General features: G+C 54.1%; 3 protein-coding genes across 3 annotated transcripts; 1 reads left to right on the top strand and 2 right to left on the bottom strand.

Annotated features, from left to right (window-relative positions):
• Window positions 1-264: 264 nt before the first annotated feature.
• Window positions 265-4,105, bottom strand: NCLIV_042780 (conserved hypothetical protein; the record flags this gene model as incomplete). The annotated part of the gene is made up of 4 exons (XM_003881195.1): window positions 265-363; window positions 737-1,283; window positions 2,130-2,761; window positions 3,227-4,105. 4 exons carry the CDS (start codon window positions 4,103-4,105, stop codon window positions 265-267), a joined length of 2,157 nt encoding a protein of 718 aa, XP_003881244.1.
• A 2,195-nt stretch (window positions 4,106-6,300) lies between these two features.
• On the top strand, window positions 6,301-8,575 carry NCLIV_042770 (hypothetical protein; the record flags this gene model as incomplete). The annotated part of the gene is made up of 4 exons (XM_003881194.1): window positions 6,301-6,406; window positions 6,946-7,067; window positions 7,791-7,910; window positions 8,303-8,575. The coding sequence occupies 4 exons, from the start codon at window positions 6,301-6,303 to the stop codon at window positions 8,573-8,575; spliced, it is 621 nt and encodes a 206-aa protein (XP_003881243.1).
• A 1,918-nt stretch (window positions 8,576-10,493) lies between these two features.
• Window positions 10,494-13,812, bottom strand: NCLIV_042760 (dehydrogenases with different specificities,related; the record flags this gene model as incomplete). Its single annotated transcript, XM_003881193.1, has 7 exons — window positions 10,494-10,702; window positions 10,942-11,044; window positions 11,260-11,355; window positions 11,755-11,892; window positions 12,565-12,650; window positions 13,036-13,183; window positions 13,675-13,812. 7 exons carry the CDS (start codon window positions 13,810-13,812, stop codon window positions 10,494-10,496), a joined length of 918 nt encoding a protein of 305 aa, XP_003881242.1.
• Window positions 13,813-17,811: the final 3,999 nt, after the last annotated feature.

The following is a 17,811-nucleotide window of genomic DNA, read 5'->3' as shown; positions in this document are numbered from 1 at the left end:
TACATCCCCGGAACACGACGGCAAGAAAGTCGCCAAACGCCTTTTCCTGAGCCGCCCGTGGAACCCCTGTCTAGATCGAGGGTCGGAACGAAGCAAAGATACATCCGCATCCGTGCGTGCGGCCAAGTTGTTTGCATGTCCCAACAGGCTGTCGGCCAGCCCAGAAGCATTCACACGGTTCCGTGTTTTCCCCTGGCAGGATACCCAACAGCCGTCACAGCCGCGCATCCCAGAAGACACGTCGCCACATGGGGCAGAAAAGACTCACGGCGAAGGCTGAGAGACGCGTTCAGACGCCGCGCCGAGGTCCGGAGCGCCTGTTCGCCGTCGCAGAATGCGGGATCGAAAGTCGCCTCCAAGCGTCTGCGCATCGAGATATCGGAAAGCAGCAACGCTCGGAAGAGGCCGGCTGCCGACGGGCATGCACCACGCGGAGGCCACACGAAAGAGATGCACAGCCCCCAGGAGGCGACAGGCGCGCCGATGATAGTCCACAGACTCCCACACGCCAAGCCGTTCTGGAAGTAAACTGGACATAAAAGGAGCATGCGCGACTATGTCTCCATGCCTTTCCTGCACCAGTGACATCTATACATAAATTTGCTTGTATGTGCACGCGTATATATAGATATATATATGCCCGTCAGGTTGAGCCTTTCGCCTCTGCATACTGAATCTCAACTACAAATAGAGATGCATATATATATAGATATATGCACGCAGAGAGGAGGCTTACTGTCAAGAGCGTCTGATCGCGTAGGAGTTCTTCCTCCTCGAGATTGGGTGTGCGTTGTTTGTTTCGGTCCCTTTCTTCTCCAAGTTCCTCGTCTCCATTTGCGGTCAGTCGCCCGGTTCTTGCGATCGCCGCTTTCTCTTCCTCTCTTCGTTGCCCCCGCCGCTCGGCCCGCAGCATTTCCTGAATGGCGTCGAGAGACAGGTCGGCGCTTAAGCCGGGAGTGCTTCGCCACAAGCGCGCCGACTCGTCGCGTCGCGCCCCGGGGTCTGGAGAGGGCGACGACGCTGGCCCGGAGAGAGAAGACAGCATTTTGGCTTCGCGGAGGAGCACGCCGCTGGGCAGCATCTCGCAGAGAGTCTCTTCTTGACCCTGAGGGAGGGACGAAGCGTGGCGGTGGAGCCGGGCATGCGCGGGCGCGTGGCGGGCTGCGCCGAGAGACGACTGAGGCTCCGCCTCTGAGCACCGCTGGAGCTCTTGGGCGGTCGCCACGCGAAGCAGAAGACGCGTGGCAGTGCGCGGCCACGACGAAGGAAGAATCGGCAGAGTCCTGACAGACACAGAAGGAAAGTCGAGATGGAGCGTCCTTGGAAGGAGACGAGGCGAGCTGCGCGGGAATCCGCGAGACAGACGCGACAGGCGCCAGAGAACGGGGGGGGAACGTTGCATGCGTCAGCAGCCCGGGGGCCGGGAGAAAGGGTAGAGAGTATAAGGGAAAAGGGTTAAAGGCTGGAAACACGAACTGTCGACTCGGTCCCTGCTTCGCGCACGCACTGACAAAATGGAGGAGAGAGGGCGTGCCGGGGAGTGTACAGAGCAGAGAGGCGAAACGCGGGCTTTTGCCTTCTCACGGGAGGGCCAAGGCGAAGGGGAGAACCATCCACAAGACACAGGTGGATTTATGAGCTGTCTCGACTTTTGCACACGCAACGTGGGGTGTAGGGACACTTCACACCTCTGCGGGATGCGCGAAAGTCTCTGTCACGGGTTTTGAGGAGTGCTGCCTTCGTGCGAGAGAGTCGCAGCGAGTGTGCTCAATTCTGACGCTGGACCTGGGAGCAGGAAAAATGGAGATGGAACCCCAGAGAGAAAGCAGAGCGGAGGCGGAACTGGCAGCCACAGACTCCGAGGAAAAAGAAGGAGAAAACAGAAAGTGAAGAGAGAGATGAGAGGGGAGAGAGAGACGAGAGGGAAGAGAGAGACGAGAGGGAAGAGAGAGGCGAGAGGGAAGAGAGAGACGAGAGGGAAGAAAGAGGCGAGAGGGAAGAGAGAGACGAGAGGGGAGAGACGGAAGAGAGAGACGAGAGGGAAGCGAGAGAAGAGAGGGAAGAGAGAGAAGAGAGGGAAGAGAGAGACGAGAGGGAAGCGAGAGAAGAGAGACTCAGAGGCATGTTACCTTCTCCAGTGTTCGGCTTGGGTTTCAAATTCCGCTGCTGCTTTCGCTCCGAAGTATGTCTCAACGTCCCGGATGAGCCAAAAGACCTCGGGCAGATCTGCATCGTCGTCCAACTGGGCCTGATCCTGCGTCAGCACAGCGTCGTCGTCCAGCTCGCCCTCCTCCTTCTCTTCCGTGTCGCTCCCTTCCCCGTCGTTCATCTCCACCTCAACACGCATCCCTTCATCTCTTTCCCCCGCCTTCGCCTCGCCCTCGCGGCCTGGCTCGTTGCTCCGCTCGACCGGGTCCGCTCCGCGGCAGCCGTCGCCGTGCCCAGTTCCTTTTCCGCATGTTTTTGCACGCAGCCGCCTCGCCGTCCCGCGCCGCCGTCGCGCTTCAGCCCGCGCGGCCACGGCGTTGGCCTGGAGCTGTCTGAGCTGCTCGAGACCGGACGTGAGCAGGTGCATGCATCGCTCGCCTCGCTGATTCAGAGCTGCGTGCGCCGCCGCAGCAGAGGGGAAGAGGACGATGAAGAACGAGGACGGGACCAGTTGCAGGACGGCTGTGGGGTGGAACGGTTCGAAAAACAGGTCCACGTCGGTCTCCGTTAAGCGCCGCGAGCCTGAGAAGGCCAGCAAGGCTGCATTTGCTAGCTGAACACACACACACACAACCAAGAAAGCGAGAAAGCACAGAGTCCACGGAAGGCGCCGCCGAAAGAAAAGCATGCGTGCATCTTCCCAGAAAAAACGCCGAAGAACCATTTACCCACGCTGCTGACACGAAACAGGAAACCACACGGAAACAAGTACATGCAGTCATTCATATCGAGTCACATATGTATACATATATATATAATATACACTATACATTTATACATAAATCTGTCCTCCATAGATGCATACAGGCAGCATATTCGCTTCCGTGCAGGCACATCTATAGTAGGTATGAACCCAATGTCGTATATCTGAAACAGCACACGTACAGCGCAAAAAGAGGATCGGCGCCTGTGTGAAGGACTTCGGCACCACGTATGCATATGTATATATATATATATATATATGTAAGCATATGCATATGCGTGCTTGGAGCATGGCGACGAGGAGAGCGTCTCTTACGGGTTCCCCAGGCTCCACGCGATCGAGGTATTTCCACCCATGAGTCCCGACACTGAGAGGCAACAAAAGAGCCTTTCTGAATGCGCGGACCCACGGGGCCATCTCAGAGTCGTCTTCTTCAGCCTCGTCATGTGGACTGCCTGCTTCTCCGTCGCTGGCGTCGTCCATGTCTCCCTCTTCATCAAAGTCGTCTTCTGCGAAGCGCTGTCGACGCCTCGACATCCGAGCGCGGCTGTCCAGGTCACCATCGCCAGGCGCTCGCGCGTTTTGTCCGGCCCCCGTCGCGGGCGGCCTCCCTCTCCCCCGTCTTCCTCTTCCCTCGTGGAGAGTCGAAGAGGCGCATGTGCCGTTCATCGCGACGGCTGCGTCGTCCAAGGACATACTCAAGAGGGCATCGATTCTCTCCGCGTGATTTCCCGCAGCTGTGGGAAGGGGTCCAGCTCTCTCGCGCAGAACAATCCTCCTTCTCGCGACTTCCTCTTGCCCGTGTCCTTCGCTTGGCGAGGACGGGAAGAAAGAGCACGCGGCGTCTGTATGGAGTGTCTCGCCACCCGCCGGTCGGCTGGGGGACTGCGCGGCGATCGCCTCGTCGAGTGAGATATTGGGAAGTCGCTTTTTGTCGGACGACGGCACAAACCTCACAGCTTTTGCCACAGATTTACCTTCAGCTGCCTCTTCCAGAGACGCCTCCGACGGAAGGTCGACACTGGTACCGGACGCGCCGTCCACGCCGGCGTTACCAGGTGTATGTACACCTGATTGTGGCCGCAGGCGCGGATCCGTTTCGGCCGCCGAATTCTCGATTCGGTCTTCCGTCGCAGCGTCGTCCCGCGTAGCGGGATCAAGTGAATACTGACGCAAAACAGTTTGCGCTCCCATTTTGCTTCTCTTTCGAAACGTGCAGTTCATTCACACACTGCTGGCGGAACTTGTGCGTTTTTACCATGTGATCATGATCCAGACAAGCTGGAGCACCAATGCACACTCTGTCCAGAAAGCCACGCGAGAGACGGAGAAAACAACTCAGCTGTCAGTCAGTTTCTGCACGGATTCCACACGTCGCACGAGAAACCGTTCAGCGAAGATTCCCTTTGACAAGTTCGATGCGCGCGATGAGACGTGAGCAGACTCTGCGAGAGAGATCACGAGCAAGGGAAAGGAACCCCCGGCGCAGCGACACAAAATGCAGTCCTTCTCTAGTGAATAAGGGTAACCGAGCGGTGACAGGCCGAAGGCCTCCGCTTTTCGTTTTGGTTTTGCGGCGAGGCGTTCTTTCCCGCGTGGCCAGGCGCATCACGCAGACACAACCACAAACGAGGACAGAGGCACACACACACACACTGAAGCCCTCCCGGGGTTTGCGTCGGTCCTTCGCTTCGCTTCCTGCTGGACGCGATGGCTCAGGCGATCAAGAGTGACGCCTCGAACAAGGAGACTCCATTTCGAAAACAGAGAACGTGGTGCCAGTCGAGTGCCGGGTTGCCTGAGCGGAGACAGACAGATGAGATCGGCTCGGCAGGATGGCGCTACATGGCAGAAAACAGGACAAAAAATGAATCGGATTCGGCGACATAGGTGTGTAGGCGCTTACGTTGGAATAAGATACACATATCTACATACATCTACACGCACGGGCACACACTCGTACCAACACACACAGTCGTAGTTATCCAGCATCTACTTATATGTATATATAGAGACAGCATACTTCTGAGAGGAGGCCAAAGAAGGAAAAAAAGGAGAGGGAGAGGGAACGGATGAAGAGGCAGGAAGGAAAAGAGGACTGAGAGATGACGTGTGGTGTTTTTTCGCAGACGCAGTCGTTTTTTTCGTCCGGCTCTCCGAGACACCGGCAACGCGTACACACCTCCTGGCGTTCTCTTCCTACCGCTTTTCTCTACAAAAAGAGAACGGATCGTTACAGAGAGAAGACGCAAGTCACGCAAAGTATGAGACGAAGGCGCCGCAGAGAACGTGACCCGTGAATCTCCGAGTGTACGTACACCCCGGTAGACGATGGCACGAGGCTCGCGCTGGACCGGGAGAAAAGACAAAGTTCCACGATCCACTCGATGTTTTCAAGCACGCCATCACACGCTTCGTCTCGCTCAGGACACCGCTCTGCTTCATGCAGAAACTCAGGTCCTCTTTGTTGCCGAGTTCATCTGCAATGCCAAAGAAGCGGGGAAGAAAGCTATCGCAGTTGTGCATGCTTGCCAAGCGTTCTTTTGATCGCGCCTTTTCGCCTCTCTCGGCGTTTCAGTCTTGTTCTCGAGGCACGGCCTGCAGATCTCTCTTCCGCTCAGAAGCCCGCACACAACAAACAGACACGCAGAGTCGAGTTTTCCTTGTTCCTTATTTTTAGAGCGGACCTTTTCCTGTCTTTCTTCTGCTCTGAGGTCTCTCTGTGTGCCGGCTGTCCATGGTGTGTGTGTGTGTGTCTGCGAAAACCTCGCATGCCCCAGCGTTTCCGCGCGCGACTCGCCGAGTCACTTCGCGGGTTTTTGTCAGCAGAGTTCCGGCGTAGTTTCCGCTCTTTTTGAACAGAACGCAAACGTGGAAAAGGAAAGAAACGATGGACACGCGCCTCTCCCTGTCCCCCTAAAGTAAGCAGACTGGCTCCGCAGTATCGAGTGTCCGCTGTATGTACACCCGGCACAGCCAGCGAGGGACCTCTGTCATCTGGTTTAAGCCTGCCAGAAAAGGAAGATTTCTCGCGTTGCGGCAGTTACCTCCGTCCTCGCATTCCTCGGCAATAAGTGGAGAGAGAGCGACGGAGCAAGAGGATGGGAGCGAGGGAAGAAGGCCGCAGTGACGGAAGAAGACGCCGAACAGACTGTTTAAGGCGCTGCGCCGCTGGTCTTCCGACTTCTTTACCTTTTACACTCTCGCCTCTTCCATTTCCTTTCTTCTGACTTCCCTGCTTCCTCCCTGCCTCCTCTGGGTCTCAGCTGTCTCCGTAGTGTGCTTCCTTGTCTCCCATTTCTCCTTTGGTTTCTGGAGCGTCCACGTGTCTTGCTGTCTCCGTTTTCCGACCTCCTTTTCTCCTGGTCCGACCCTGTTTGCGCCTCGTCATGACTCTGCCAAAGATCCCTCCAGCGCGCGTTGCAGAGCTTGTCTCTGGTGGAGGCGGCTTGCCGATCCTATCGGAAAAAATAGTCTATCGAGGATGGCGAAATGGTAAGCGTCGTAACTAGCGTCGTATCCATCGCCTCCTTCGTCTCGTGCTCCATCACTCTCTTCTCCATTTTCTCGATCTCTCTTCTGATTCCTCTCCTTTTCCGTATTCTCGCTTTTGCTTCTCTCTTTGGTCTGCTTCTCTCTGCTTCATACTCTCTTTTTGTGCCTCTCTCTGTTTCCGTCGTCTCTCTGCTTCCTTCTGCTCTCTGCTTCCTTCTGCTCTCTGCTTCCTTCTGCTCTCTTCTTCCTTCTGCTCTCTGCTTCCTTCTGCTCTCTTCTTCCTTCTGCTCTCTGCTTCCTTCTGCTCTCTGCTTCCTTCTTTTTTCTTCGTTCCTTTCCTTGTCCGCTATTTAGCTTTCGTCTGCCTATTCCCCCGTCCCCGTGGCCTTCTCTCGTCAAATCCTCCTCTTTCTTCCCCCTTCTTTTTCCGTTGAGTCCCTGTTCCTTCTTTCGTGTTTTTTTCCTGGATTCGACCTTCTCCCCTGCTCTCGGCGCCCTTTCCCGCGCAAGTGTCGAGATGTCTTTTTCGTTTTCTTCAGTGATAAAACGCACAGTGCAGTTCCCGAACGGCCAGCCTGTTGTTTTCGACGTCACCGACGCGCCGCCCGCCGTCCTCGTCCTTCCCTGGTGTTCTCGAACAAAGACAGTTACGCTTCTCAAGGTAAAGGCGACCGGGTTTCCTCTGGAGCGGCATCCAACTGTGCGCGGCACACACACGGGAGAGCGCTTACACAGGACATGGGCACAGAAAAAACACGACAGATGCAACGCAGCAGCGGCAACTGCACAGTCGAGAAGGCCAAGCAGAAAAGACGCAGTGAGAGACGCGACAGGAAAAGCAGGTGTCAGACCAGGAAACGCCGCGGAGCAAGACAGGCCGCAGGGCGGCCTTCGAAGGCCCCGGACCTTGGGTTGGGGGGAGGAGAACTGCGCGGTACACGAGAAAGAGAAAGGTGAAGCGCTCGCGAACACCTCGCACTCAACACTCTGAGGGAGAAAGGGGCCAAAGATCCCTCATGAAAAACCGGCCTCGAGCGCTCGAGAAGAGACACGGCTCCACTGCGGGCGCGCGACCGCCAGACGCCCAGGAGAGAAGGCCAGAAAGGGAAATGGAACTCGCTGGTGAAGAAAGACCTGAGAGTCGAGACGGCATGACGCCGCATAAAAAAAGAGGAAAGGAGGGGGAATAACAAACGAGGACGAACAACAGAAGAAGAACAGAAAAGGCAGCCGAAGAAAGAAGGGAGGAAAGCAGAAACGGAGAAACAGAGGGAGAAGAAAGCAGATGCAGAGAGGTAGCAGTGGGGGCAGAGGGCGAGATCTGTGGTCGTGTTTCTGGTTCTTCCAAGTTGTCGATTTCCGGTTTTGCTTCTTCCTTCTCCAGGAGTATTGTCCCGGCGTGAACGAGAAAGGCATGTACACCCTCGTGGCTGGGCTGTACGAGGAGAAGCACACCAGCGTCGAAGACTGCGTCAGATGCGAGACGGAAGAAGAGGCTCATCTGGTAGGGCTCTCTCTCTGTGTCTCTTCCCCTGGAACCAAGTTACTTCGTCTCCTCGAGGCGAGACGCATTCGCATTAACTGCTAGCTGGACAGTGAGAGCGGCCTGCCGTCGTTCGAGCCGTGAGAGAGAGGGGAGACAGAAAGACTCGTGAGAGAGAGGGGAGACAGAAAGATTCATGAGAGAGAGGGGAGACAGAAAGACTCGTGAGAGAGACGAGCGGAGGCCCCCTGGAGGAGCGCTCTGCACTCCTCGCTCTCTCTTTTTTTTTTCTACTCTCTATCATCAGTCTTTCTCGCTTCTCTCCCAGCGTGTCCGTCCCGCGGCCTTGTTTTCTTGCGCATTTGGTGCCAAGCGTCTCCCAGACAGACTGCGGTTGGCACGTGTCTTTGTAGCGCGGCGGCGAGCTCATCCCGTTGATGGACTCCGAAGATCTTTCGCTTCCCGGTGCAAAATACACGGGTCAGAAGTTCTTGCCGTACATCGTGAAGGATGCCGAGCGCGTCTCCGATCCTCGGCCGATGGACGACGACGAACTTATTCTCCCAGTGCACGGCATCACGCCCGGAGAAGCGATCTGGCTAGCGATGCACGGGCGGATGACCAGCACAGGATGCATGATGCTGTTCATGTCGTTACACAAGCTGAGGGAGCTTAAGGAGATCTGACGCTGAGTTTGTCTCCCCTGCGTCTCCCGTGGCCTTTTCCTCTGCGACCTTTCGTCCTCGCGTTCTCGCCCGCTTGAGACGCAACTGAGAGCGTTTTTGTCTGTCAGACCCGCTGGGGGTGCGGGCGTCTCGCAGGGAGTCTCCGTCGGACGGATTGGAGAATCGAAGAGGCCGGGAGATGGCGAAGAGAACAAGAGGAGACCAACAAACCGAGTGAGGGGAACGGCTGATGGGGGGCGTTTGGCACACGGCGCGGGGGAGTGTACAGACAGAGAAGCAGCTGTCTGAGTGTTGCCTCAAGAACCGAGTCGCCCTGTTTCTGTGTAGACGATGGAGGCTCGCGGTGTTGTCGAATCTGGTTCACAGTTGTCCGTATTTTCTTTGAAGCGGTTCATCCGACGAAAGGCGAGACGGCGAACAGACGCTGCGACTTCGTGGGAACTCTTCGGTCTCGCCGAGTCCTTTCTCAGAGAGACGCGGCTCCAGTGTGCTTCGTGTTCATTCTCACGAACCTTTTTTGTCGAGATTCGCCTTATAGGCGCAGACAGCTCGCCGCATTGCTGACTCTCCACCGTCCGTGTGGGTCGGCGGGGAGCCCCTGGCGCACGGCAGGCTCAGCAGGCGACACCAGGGAGCGACACGCGTAAACATATACACTTATGCGCATATATATGCAGGTTTGGATAAATACATATGCGCAGATGGATAGGTATGTGCACGTGTATGCATTTTCATTGTCGTACATCTGTGTGTGTGTTTGTCTTTACACTTTGGATCAGATCTTCAGTTCTGAGTATGCGTTGTGAATGGTGAGTTTTTTAGGAAAGTCAGAGTTCACGTTCGATTCCGTGGACGACAAAGGAGGAGAGATTCGCACGCAAACGAAACGGAGACGGAAACGCAGGGGCGTGACCGACGACCTCCAAGTGTTAACGTGTACATACACACAAATCGCTGAACATCTCTCCATATGGCTAGATATATATTTATATAGTTCTATATTTTGATATGGAGAGATCGATGCCGCCGTGCGCTCCACCCGCGTGTTCACTCCGCGTCGCTCATCTGTCTTTTTTGCGTCTTTTCAAGTCGCTTTCTGCAAACGAATCGTGCATCGCCTGTGCGCCTGTCGCGCCCGAGCCTGTTTCCTTGATCGCTCCCTGCGGCTCTATTGCGCGTCTCTGTCCCTTTTGGACAACCGGAGAGAGTCGCTCGAGAAGACCGGAAGCGCAGCGATTACTCGTGTATCTTCTCTCGACGAGCGTGGCAAACACCTGGATGCTCTCGACTCCGCGTCGAAACAAAGGCCCGACTGTCGCGCACAAGATGGACAAGGCGAGAGAGACCTAGAGGCGACCCTCGGGCGTTTCCAGATATTTCCTCGCCACGTCCACAATCGAGAAACGGCGCGTTTCCTCGTCAGCAGTTTTTCTGCGAGGCGCCTAGTCTCAAGCAAAAACACAGCATGCAACTCCTCGCTTCAGAGGAAGGCCGCCGGGCATCTCAGACGCCCTCGAGACTCCCGAGTATCGTCGATGCTGCAGGAGTAAACGTTCCTCGAGTCCCTCTCTCATCTCTTCATGCGTGTGTCTAACGGCACTTCAAATCCCGAAACGCCTCGCCCTTTCTAGCGTTGACTCCTTCCAAATTACATGCATACGAATGCATCTATCCAAAGATATATATTCATATTTCTTCTTCCCATGCATCAACAGAGATTTATATCTGTTTGTACGTGCATATATACCTATGTTTATGCACGTGTCGAAACCGCCGCATGCGTGAGATCTGATCCTTCGTTCTCGTTTCAGTCTCCCCGCTACCTGCGATGGCACACGCAGTTCGCGAGAACCCTTTCGCTGTCTGTTTTTTGCCGTCCTTCTTCCCCGTTTTCTTGCGTGTTCGTAGGCGCACGACCTCAAGCTGGCGTTGAAAGCCACTCTTTGGCGGCGAGAGGTTTCCGCGAAAACGTTTGCGGGAAGTGCAACGGCACCACATGCTTCTCCATCAAGAACTGGCCTTGCTCCTTCTCTCCATCGGCCAGGCACAAATCGACGACTCTGTCGGCGCCGTCATCTGCGCTCAACGGCGGCAGCTCGTATCCAGCCATGTCGGTTCGGCACCAGCCTGGGGAGTCGAACAAAGCGAGAAAGGCGGGCGCATGGAAATGCGGGAAACAAAACACACAAAGGTCGGGGGAGAAAAAAGAGAGGAGACAGAGAGGCCATGGCAACGTGGAATGGGACAGGGATGTGAGGGAAACGGACCAGAGAGGAAAACGACACCGGCATACGAGAAAGAGATGGACGGCGACAAAAACCGAAACAGAAAGGGAGAAAGAGGTGGAGAGAGAAAGAAGACCTTACCTGGACAGCAGCACGCGACAAACATTCCTTTCGTCCCTTGTGGCGTGAGGGCGTTCTTATCCGCTGCTTGCGCCCACAGTTGCGTCGCCGCAATCACTCCAGTCTAGCGGTCACGCGCAGGGGAAAACAGCGACAAAACGGATAACGACTCCAAGGAAAGAGACGCTGTTGCTCCCTCGCTTCCGGTGGATCTTACAAGAGGCGCAGAACCCGTCTCGAGAAAGCGCACCCGCATCTGAAAATTCACAAGTTTAAAAGAAATCGGAACTGGAGTGCATATTCGGGTGTAGGCACACAGCCGACCGGTCCGCGACCCACCTTGGACATTTCGTAGGTGCTTTCAGGCCAGCCGTGCTTGGCGAGGTCGTCTGTCTTCGCTGCTTCAATGTACCGCTTCATTATGTCATCCAACTTCTGCAGACAACATCGATTCCCGTTCTCCACAAACTTGTACAGAGATCGAAAGAGACACACACCTACAGAGATACACACAACACTTCCTCGCAGACTCCCGCTGTGTATCAGCCGTCCACTGATATTCACAAACACCTACATCCATATATATATATATATATATATATATGCTCCAGATATTAAGGAACGTACGCGACATATAACTACACAACGGTATGCCAAGGATCCCAGATTACCCCCTAGAGACGTTGTGTATCGTCGGGAGAAGAGAGACGGGATTGCGAAAAGTTGCTGCGATGCTAGGTCTGCATAAATGGGGATGTGGACATATGCGAGGCGCACGTGCAAAACAAAGAGAGAATCGCCACGGACACAGACCGATGCGTTCCTGAGACTGACCTCGAACGTGAGGTCGGGAGAGAGAACTTCCCGACGGTGTTCCTCGCTCATGTTTTCCAAACCCATTTTGCCACACATGGAGGCAACGGAGATGACGCGTGCGCCGTCGCGCATGATGGGAAAAAGAGTCTCTGTAATCTGCGAAACAGGCGACCACCGGTCGTAACCAGGACGAGGTACACCACACAAGACACAGCAGCTATCCGATCACCTGGAAAGCAGACGAAAGCGCGTAAGGACTGTGCACAGGGGCTTACATGAATACACAACTAGATTTCTATCAATATAGACGTATGCATATCTATATGTCCATATATGCGTGCAGATACGTATGTATATGTATCTACATAAATATATGGATGAATTTTTTGTGAAGGGCGTGACGAGAAGCAACAAGAAGAAGCGGCGATTTTAAGACGTAGCAAAACGGTATGCCTCTCGCGTCGTGTTGACCTCGTTTTGCTTTCGTACAGTGGTGTCATCAAGGAAGAGCGAGAGACAGAGGATATGCACACGCATCGTGTACACTTTTCAGCAACTACCGGAGGAAAGACACAGACAACGCGAAGCACCTGCCACAAAAGACAACTGATTAAATCTATACGAATACATGGGGGAAAAACCCATGCATGCGCGTCGCGCTTTGAGCGAGCCTGTGGCAGCGACAACGGAGACGCAGGCAAGTCGACGCAGCTGGGGCGCGTGCGAGAAGACGTGCGGGGTGTGGGCGCTCCCCGTTCGACTTTGTCATATAAGCAGCACATGACTTTCTTGTCGCCTTCGCTTCCGTTTGTCCTTTCGCCTCTGTACCTGTTTGGTCCCGAAGTAGTTCACTCCAATCGTGTATTCCGCCTGTTCGTACTTTGACTCTGTCGCGTTTCTTTTGAAGGCAAACCCTACGGACAGAAGCCGGACAACCAGCAGCAGCCCCCGGCGAATGACGAGAGAAAGATAGCAAGAAAGGCGTAAATGCCCGTCGATGCGCCGACAGTACGAAACGCTACAGCTACCCACTCAAATGCATACCGCACATAAATGTACGAAAATTCTACATAAACACATATACATATATATATATATATATATACATACGGATACGCATACGTTTATGTACGGAAGTATCAAAAGTGGAAACATGGATCATGCATGAGTCGAAAAACACGATCTTCACTGTTTTGGAGCACGAGCTCGCAGTTGCCCATCCCAACGGGAGACAGGTAACAGGGGCGCGCAACGTCGGATCTGCTTCGTCGCTAGTTGGAATGCGCAGGGAACACTTACCTGAGTTGTTAACGAGGAGGTCAAGGCCTCCATATTTCTGTTGAATGAAATCCTTCATTTGTTTGCAACTCGCGGGATCTGTGATATCCAGTTGACGCACGACTGGCAGCATGGGGAGGTTGTCCGCCTTCAGCTGCTCCAGCGCGTGCTGGCGGAAAAGCACACAAAAAGAGAACTTGGAGTGTTGTAAAGGCGAGCAAAGACTGACCATGTAAACCTCCCGTTCACACGTAAAACAGCCGACGCGAGAAGAACAGGGAAATGGAGTCTCCATACGGGCGTTTTTCTCCTTCGAGATGATGACTGTTCTTGTCCGTCACGCCGTCGATCTGTATGCACATATCTGCTGAATGCATATGGACCTAGATGTCTGTATGCATCGCTTCGGTTGACGTACTTCTGAATGATCCTCTGGCAAGGCACCTAGTGTATTCGCAGCAGATACGCGGATAGCCTACTCATATTTTTCCACCGTGTACAGTTGCACACCAGTACCTGACGTGTCCACATCCGATACAAAAGCCGGGACATGCAGTAGACACTACAACTAGAGATATGTGCATCTCTGAGAAGTCACACACTTAGGATACACACTCACGGTTTTCGAAATATTGCAAGGGGCTGGAAAGGCAGGCGTACCTCTCCGTTGGCAACCTGACGCGTACCGAGAATGACCACCCAGTTGTCCTTCGGTAGCCGTTCACAGAGTTGTTTCGACACACAGAGGCCGATGCCTTTGTTGCCTCCAGTGACGAGCGCAACTTTCTCCTGCGCCATCGTGGCGAAAAAACGTCAGAAAAAAACGGGGCACCGGAGGACGGAGTTCAATTGCGAAGATGAAATCTGTTGGCAGGCAACTGTAGCTCGGGAAAACGAGATGAGCATGGTCAAAAAAAAAGGGAAAAAGGATGACGCGAGCTGCGTTCTGGAGTTGACTGCCAGGGACGAGAAGCTCTGGGGGGAGGCGCGAAATTTTCTGCGCTGGGTCCAACTCGAGTCCAAAAAGAAGTCAACAGGCGCCCGCAAAATCGCGTGATGTCGTGTCACCTCGAACCTCCAGGCTTGTCCTTGCTCCCTCTATTTACAGCCCGTGTGTTTTGAAGATATGTGAGTTTGAGACGATGTCTTTCACCGAAATCGGAAACGAATTCTCGTCCTTACTTTTTTCACCGTCGTCGGGTCATACCGCCGCCGGCACCGAAAAAACACCGCTCTTGCGCAGACTCGCGTGTACTCGCACACCCGCGCAGAATCTACTTTTTGAACTTTGCATTTCGCTTTTTCCCGCTTGCGGCTTGAGGCTTACCTAGCACCACGAGGGTCTTGCGGTCTGTTTACGTACTGGCGCGTTTCCTGCCTTTTCGTGTCGCCGTCTTCCCCGTTTCACCCGGGATTCAGGTGTCTGTACAGCTGGATTTTTACAAGTTCCGTCATGGTCTATGTTCGGCTTTCCTATTGGCTCCGTAGTCGTGCCAAACTCCAGTTCCCCCAGGAAAGGCAGTTGACGCAGTCCGTGGGAGGTATATCAGTAATGTCTCGTTGATGCCGGTCGGTTACGCCTGCCCTGGTTTCGCGGAAAGAACGCAGCACATCGTCCCCACTGCAGTGTGGACTCTGCGTAGAAGAACAGGGTTTTCGTCGGAGGCCAGACAGGTGGTTAGTAGGAAAAAATGTGTGTCAGAAGAAAGTTCAGAAATGGAGCACACGCCTCAGCCCAAGCTAACCGTAGAGATCATGTACGTCAACCAACATCCTTAGGAGCACAGAAACGCTGAATGCTCCGTCTATGATGTGTTTTGCCGTGCGGGACACAAACGTGTTCAGAAAGCAGCACATGCAAACTAAAAGAATCGAGCAGAAACCAAAAGATGAGAGAACGCATCCAGCCTGAATATTTATTGCAATATTAGCTGCGTATATTGTGTTCTACAGTCCCGTGGACGCTAGGAATTGATCACGGCCTTCTGATCTGTTTTGCCTCCAAGTGAGACCGATTTGGAACATGATACCAAACCAGTATTAGAGTGTAGGGCCTTTCTTCATCCTGCTTTCTGCAAGAAGGCCACACGAACTCGGTCATCGAATTAGAAGTTGATGCCGCGGAAACGGACAACCGGCCAAAATTAGAAGCTGGTAAAGTGTCCGATTTCCTTGTTGCGTACTGAAACTGAGGGACACTGAACACTCTTTCCTTCCGGCCTTCCTCGGATATGTACTATCATAGGGACAAATGAGTTTCTGGGGTGCTACAGTGATTACAAACCTCCTGTGCAGCTGATTGTGCTGCGTGGTCTCCATGATCCGGCTCTGCAACGGCATGTCTCTCGTGACCGATCCGCTAAAAGAGCTGGTTTGTATACGTTTCCTCTGCGGTAGGGTTGGAGACTCCGTATGAGTGACTCTAAGGCGAAGGTTCATTGCGGGGGGGAAAGCGGCAGATTCGGAAAATTGTCATTCGCTGGGCGTTTTGCGTACGTCGCCTCCGTTCTTTCCCTTCTCATTTGTATGGTTGGTAGTTGAAGGCGGCCGACGGTGGAGCTCAGGGCAGATACCTTAGCGACTTCTTGTCTTCCATGAAAAGCACAATGGAACTTGGTTCTGGTAAACAAAGACATAACCGCTACTGGCTCCCGCCGCTGCTGTCCCCATCGTTTCGAGACTTCTAGCTGACACTGACAGGTACATTTCAAAGCGCGACAACTTTTTTATGAGTTTTTTCTCAGGTTCCCTGAACGTAAATGCCTCTCCTCGTGCTGTAAACCACATGAAAGGCGAGGCCTGGCAACATCGCCGTTGCCATCGACCAGTACACTTCCTCAGCCGCCGCTATCGACGCTGGGCCCCCGACGAAACACGTTTTTTCTTGCAACCCCCTCTGCGGGTGTTTCTAAAAAGCGGGAAAACACCCCTGACACTTGTGCGTCTACCTTGCGCATCTGGTTCTCCGGTGTAGCGGACTGGCTGCGTGTGAAGCATTCACCGTTTTGACAAGGCGTCACGGCGTCAGAGTAACCAACAAAGTTACACACTCGATAAAGGAAACAAATTCAACAAATAAAACTCGAGACTCAGGGGCGCGTGCCGACCACAAAATCGTTTCTGCCTCGTGCTGCTTCTTATGCAGTGTCCGAATCCACTGACTCGGCCACATGACAGGGCGTCATATCTCCGGCAGCACCGGTACAGCCCGCGACTTGACAACACCTCAGGCTAGAAATTTGGTTTTCTCGTGGCGCATGAATGGGATGCCGAGGCGATTGAAAGGCCTGTGACCGGGAGTGCAAAGGGGGAACGGGTGTGGAGGCAACAGGACAGATCCCGCACGACTCGAACGCTACGGGGAACTGGCGGCGTTTTTTGTCATCTCTACAGACACTCGGACACACGGCAAGAGCGGAATCCAAGATGGAAGGGTATTGCCGTTAGAAAACGGCGAGAGGCGTTACAGACGCTCATGATTCATTGTCAGAGCGCAAGGAGCATGTAAGTGATATGTGAAGGAGAGGAATAACTCGAAAACAGTAGTGGAGACGGGAGAACGAGACACTGGCGGCCAAGCGCCTGGCTGACTCGCAGTGCAACATTCCAAGCAAAGACAGGCTCAGCGGAAGGCAAGCGCGCGCGCCCGTTACTAAAAAGGGCAAAGGGAAAATGAATCAGACGTTTGCGATTGTCGGTACATATTCTGCCACCCAACCCTATTTCGCTTCTTTGTGTACTCATTCCGTTGCATCGATGCAGAGTTTCCTGTTTCTTCGCCGTGTGTAACGACCCCTGTCGAGCGTCGTCCCCTTTGACGACGCGGAGTCACGTGCAGCGTTTCCCGGTTGTCTCTCGTTGCCTTTTTTTATTCTTGACGGCAACGAACAGACGCTGCCTGTGGTATCATTCCTCACGGAATGTACCACAGTCTCTGCGTACTCCCGTTCCCAGGACGGTGCCAATGTTGCCGTATCTCACTAAAATCGTCTTGCTCTCACCAGATGCATCGTCCCGATGCTCTCTAGATGTGACGAGAGCTGTCACTGCCAGGTTTCACGTCTCCATTTCCAACATCTTGGCGGTTATCGTGCCGCCGCGAGTCTTTTCAAACTGGGTCCCTCCCTCCAGTTCAGAAGATTCGGAGAAGAGAGGTTACCCTCAGGGCGTTCAGTCACTGTTGTCCCTGGCATGCGGTGGGACTCGAAATTCAGTTCGCGTGTCCATCTCGTGTTCAGCAGAGCCTCCCACAAAAGCCACCGCCTGCCGCTTCGTTTTCCAGAACTGGCGGCGCTGAATTTCCACCTTGTGGCGAGTGTACATCCACCCGTATCTGTTTCGCTGTTGGGGGAAAAGCGGCGGCAAAACCACCGCTAGAAGCAACGCCATCCCACCAGTAAACAGGCAGTCCTTCTGAGAGAAAGGATGTGTATCGCAGAGGAGACTCTTTCGCGGGATCCCCGCGTCACCGTTTCTCCCGTTCTCACCTTCCAAATCGTCGTCTGATCTGGTTTGTGGTCCGTACGCACTCTTCTGTTGAGCGGTCCGCCCCTCGACCCCGCGACAGACCGTGGTCTCACCATAATCGTTTTGTGGTCGGCTGCTTCTCGTCTTCGCTTCTTTTGTCCCTCGACCCCTAAAATTCGGTAAAAGGCTCCTCCTCAGAAAACAGAACCAGGACCCGGCACTTTGGTCCCTTCTTGACTGGTGTGGCCACCCACTGTGCTCGTGACCCCCTGGCGCCTGGTGTCTGTGGGCAATGCTTTGTTTCGAGCTTTCCTTTTTGCTTTTTCCTTT

The sequence above is a fragment of the Neospora caninum genome, chromosome IX (assembly GCF_000208865.1).
Source record: "Neospora caninum Liverpool complete genome, chromosome IX".
NCBI lineage: Eukaryota > Apicomplexa > Conoidasida > Eucoccidiorida > Sarcocystidae > Neospora > Neospora caninum.
This window is presented reverse-complemented; position numbering and strand designations above follow the sequence as displayed.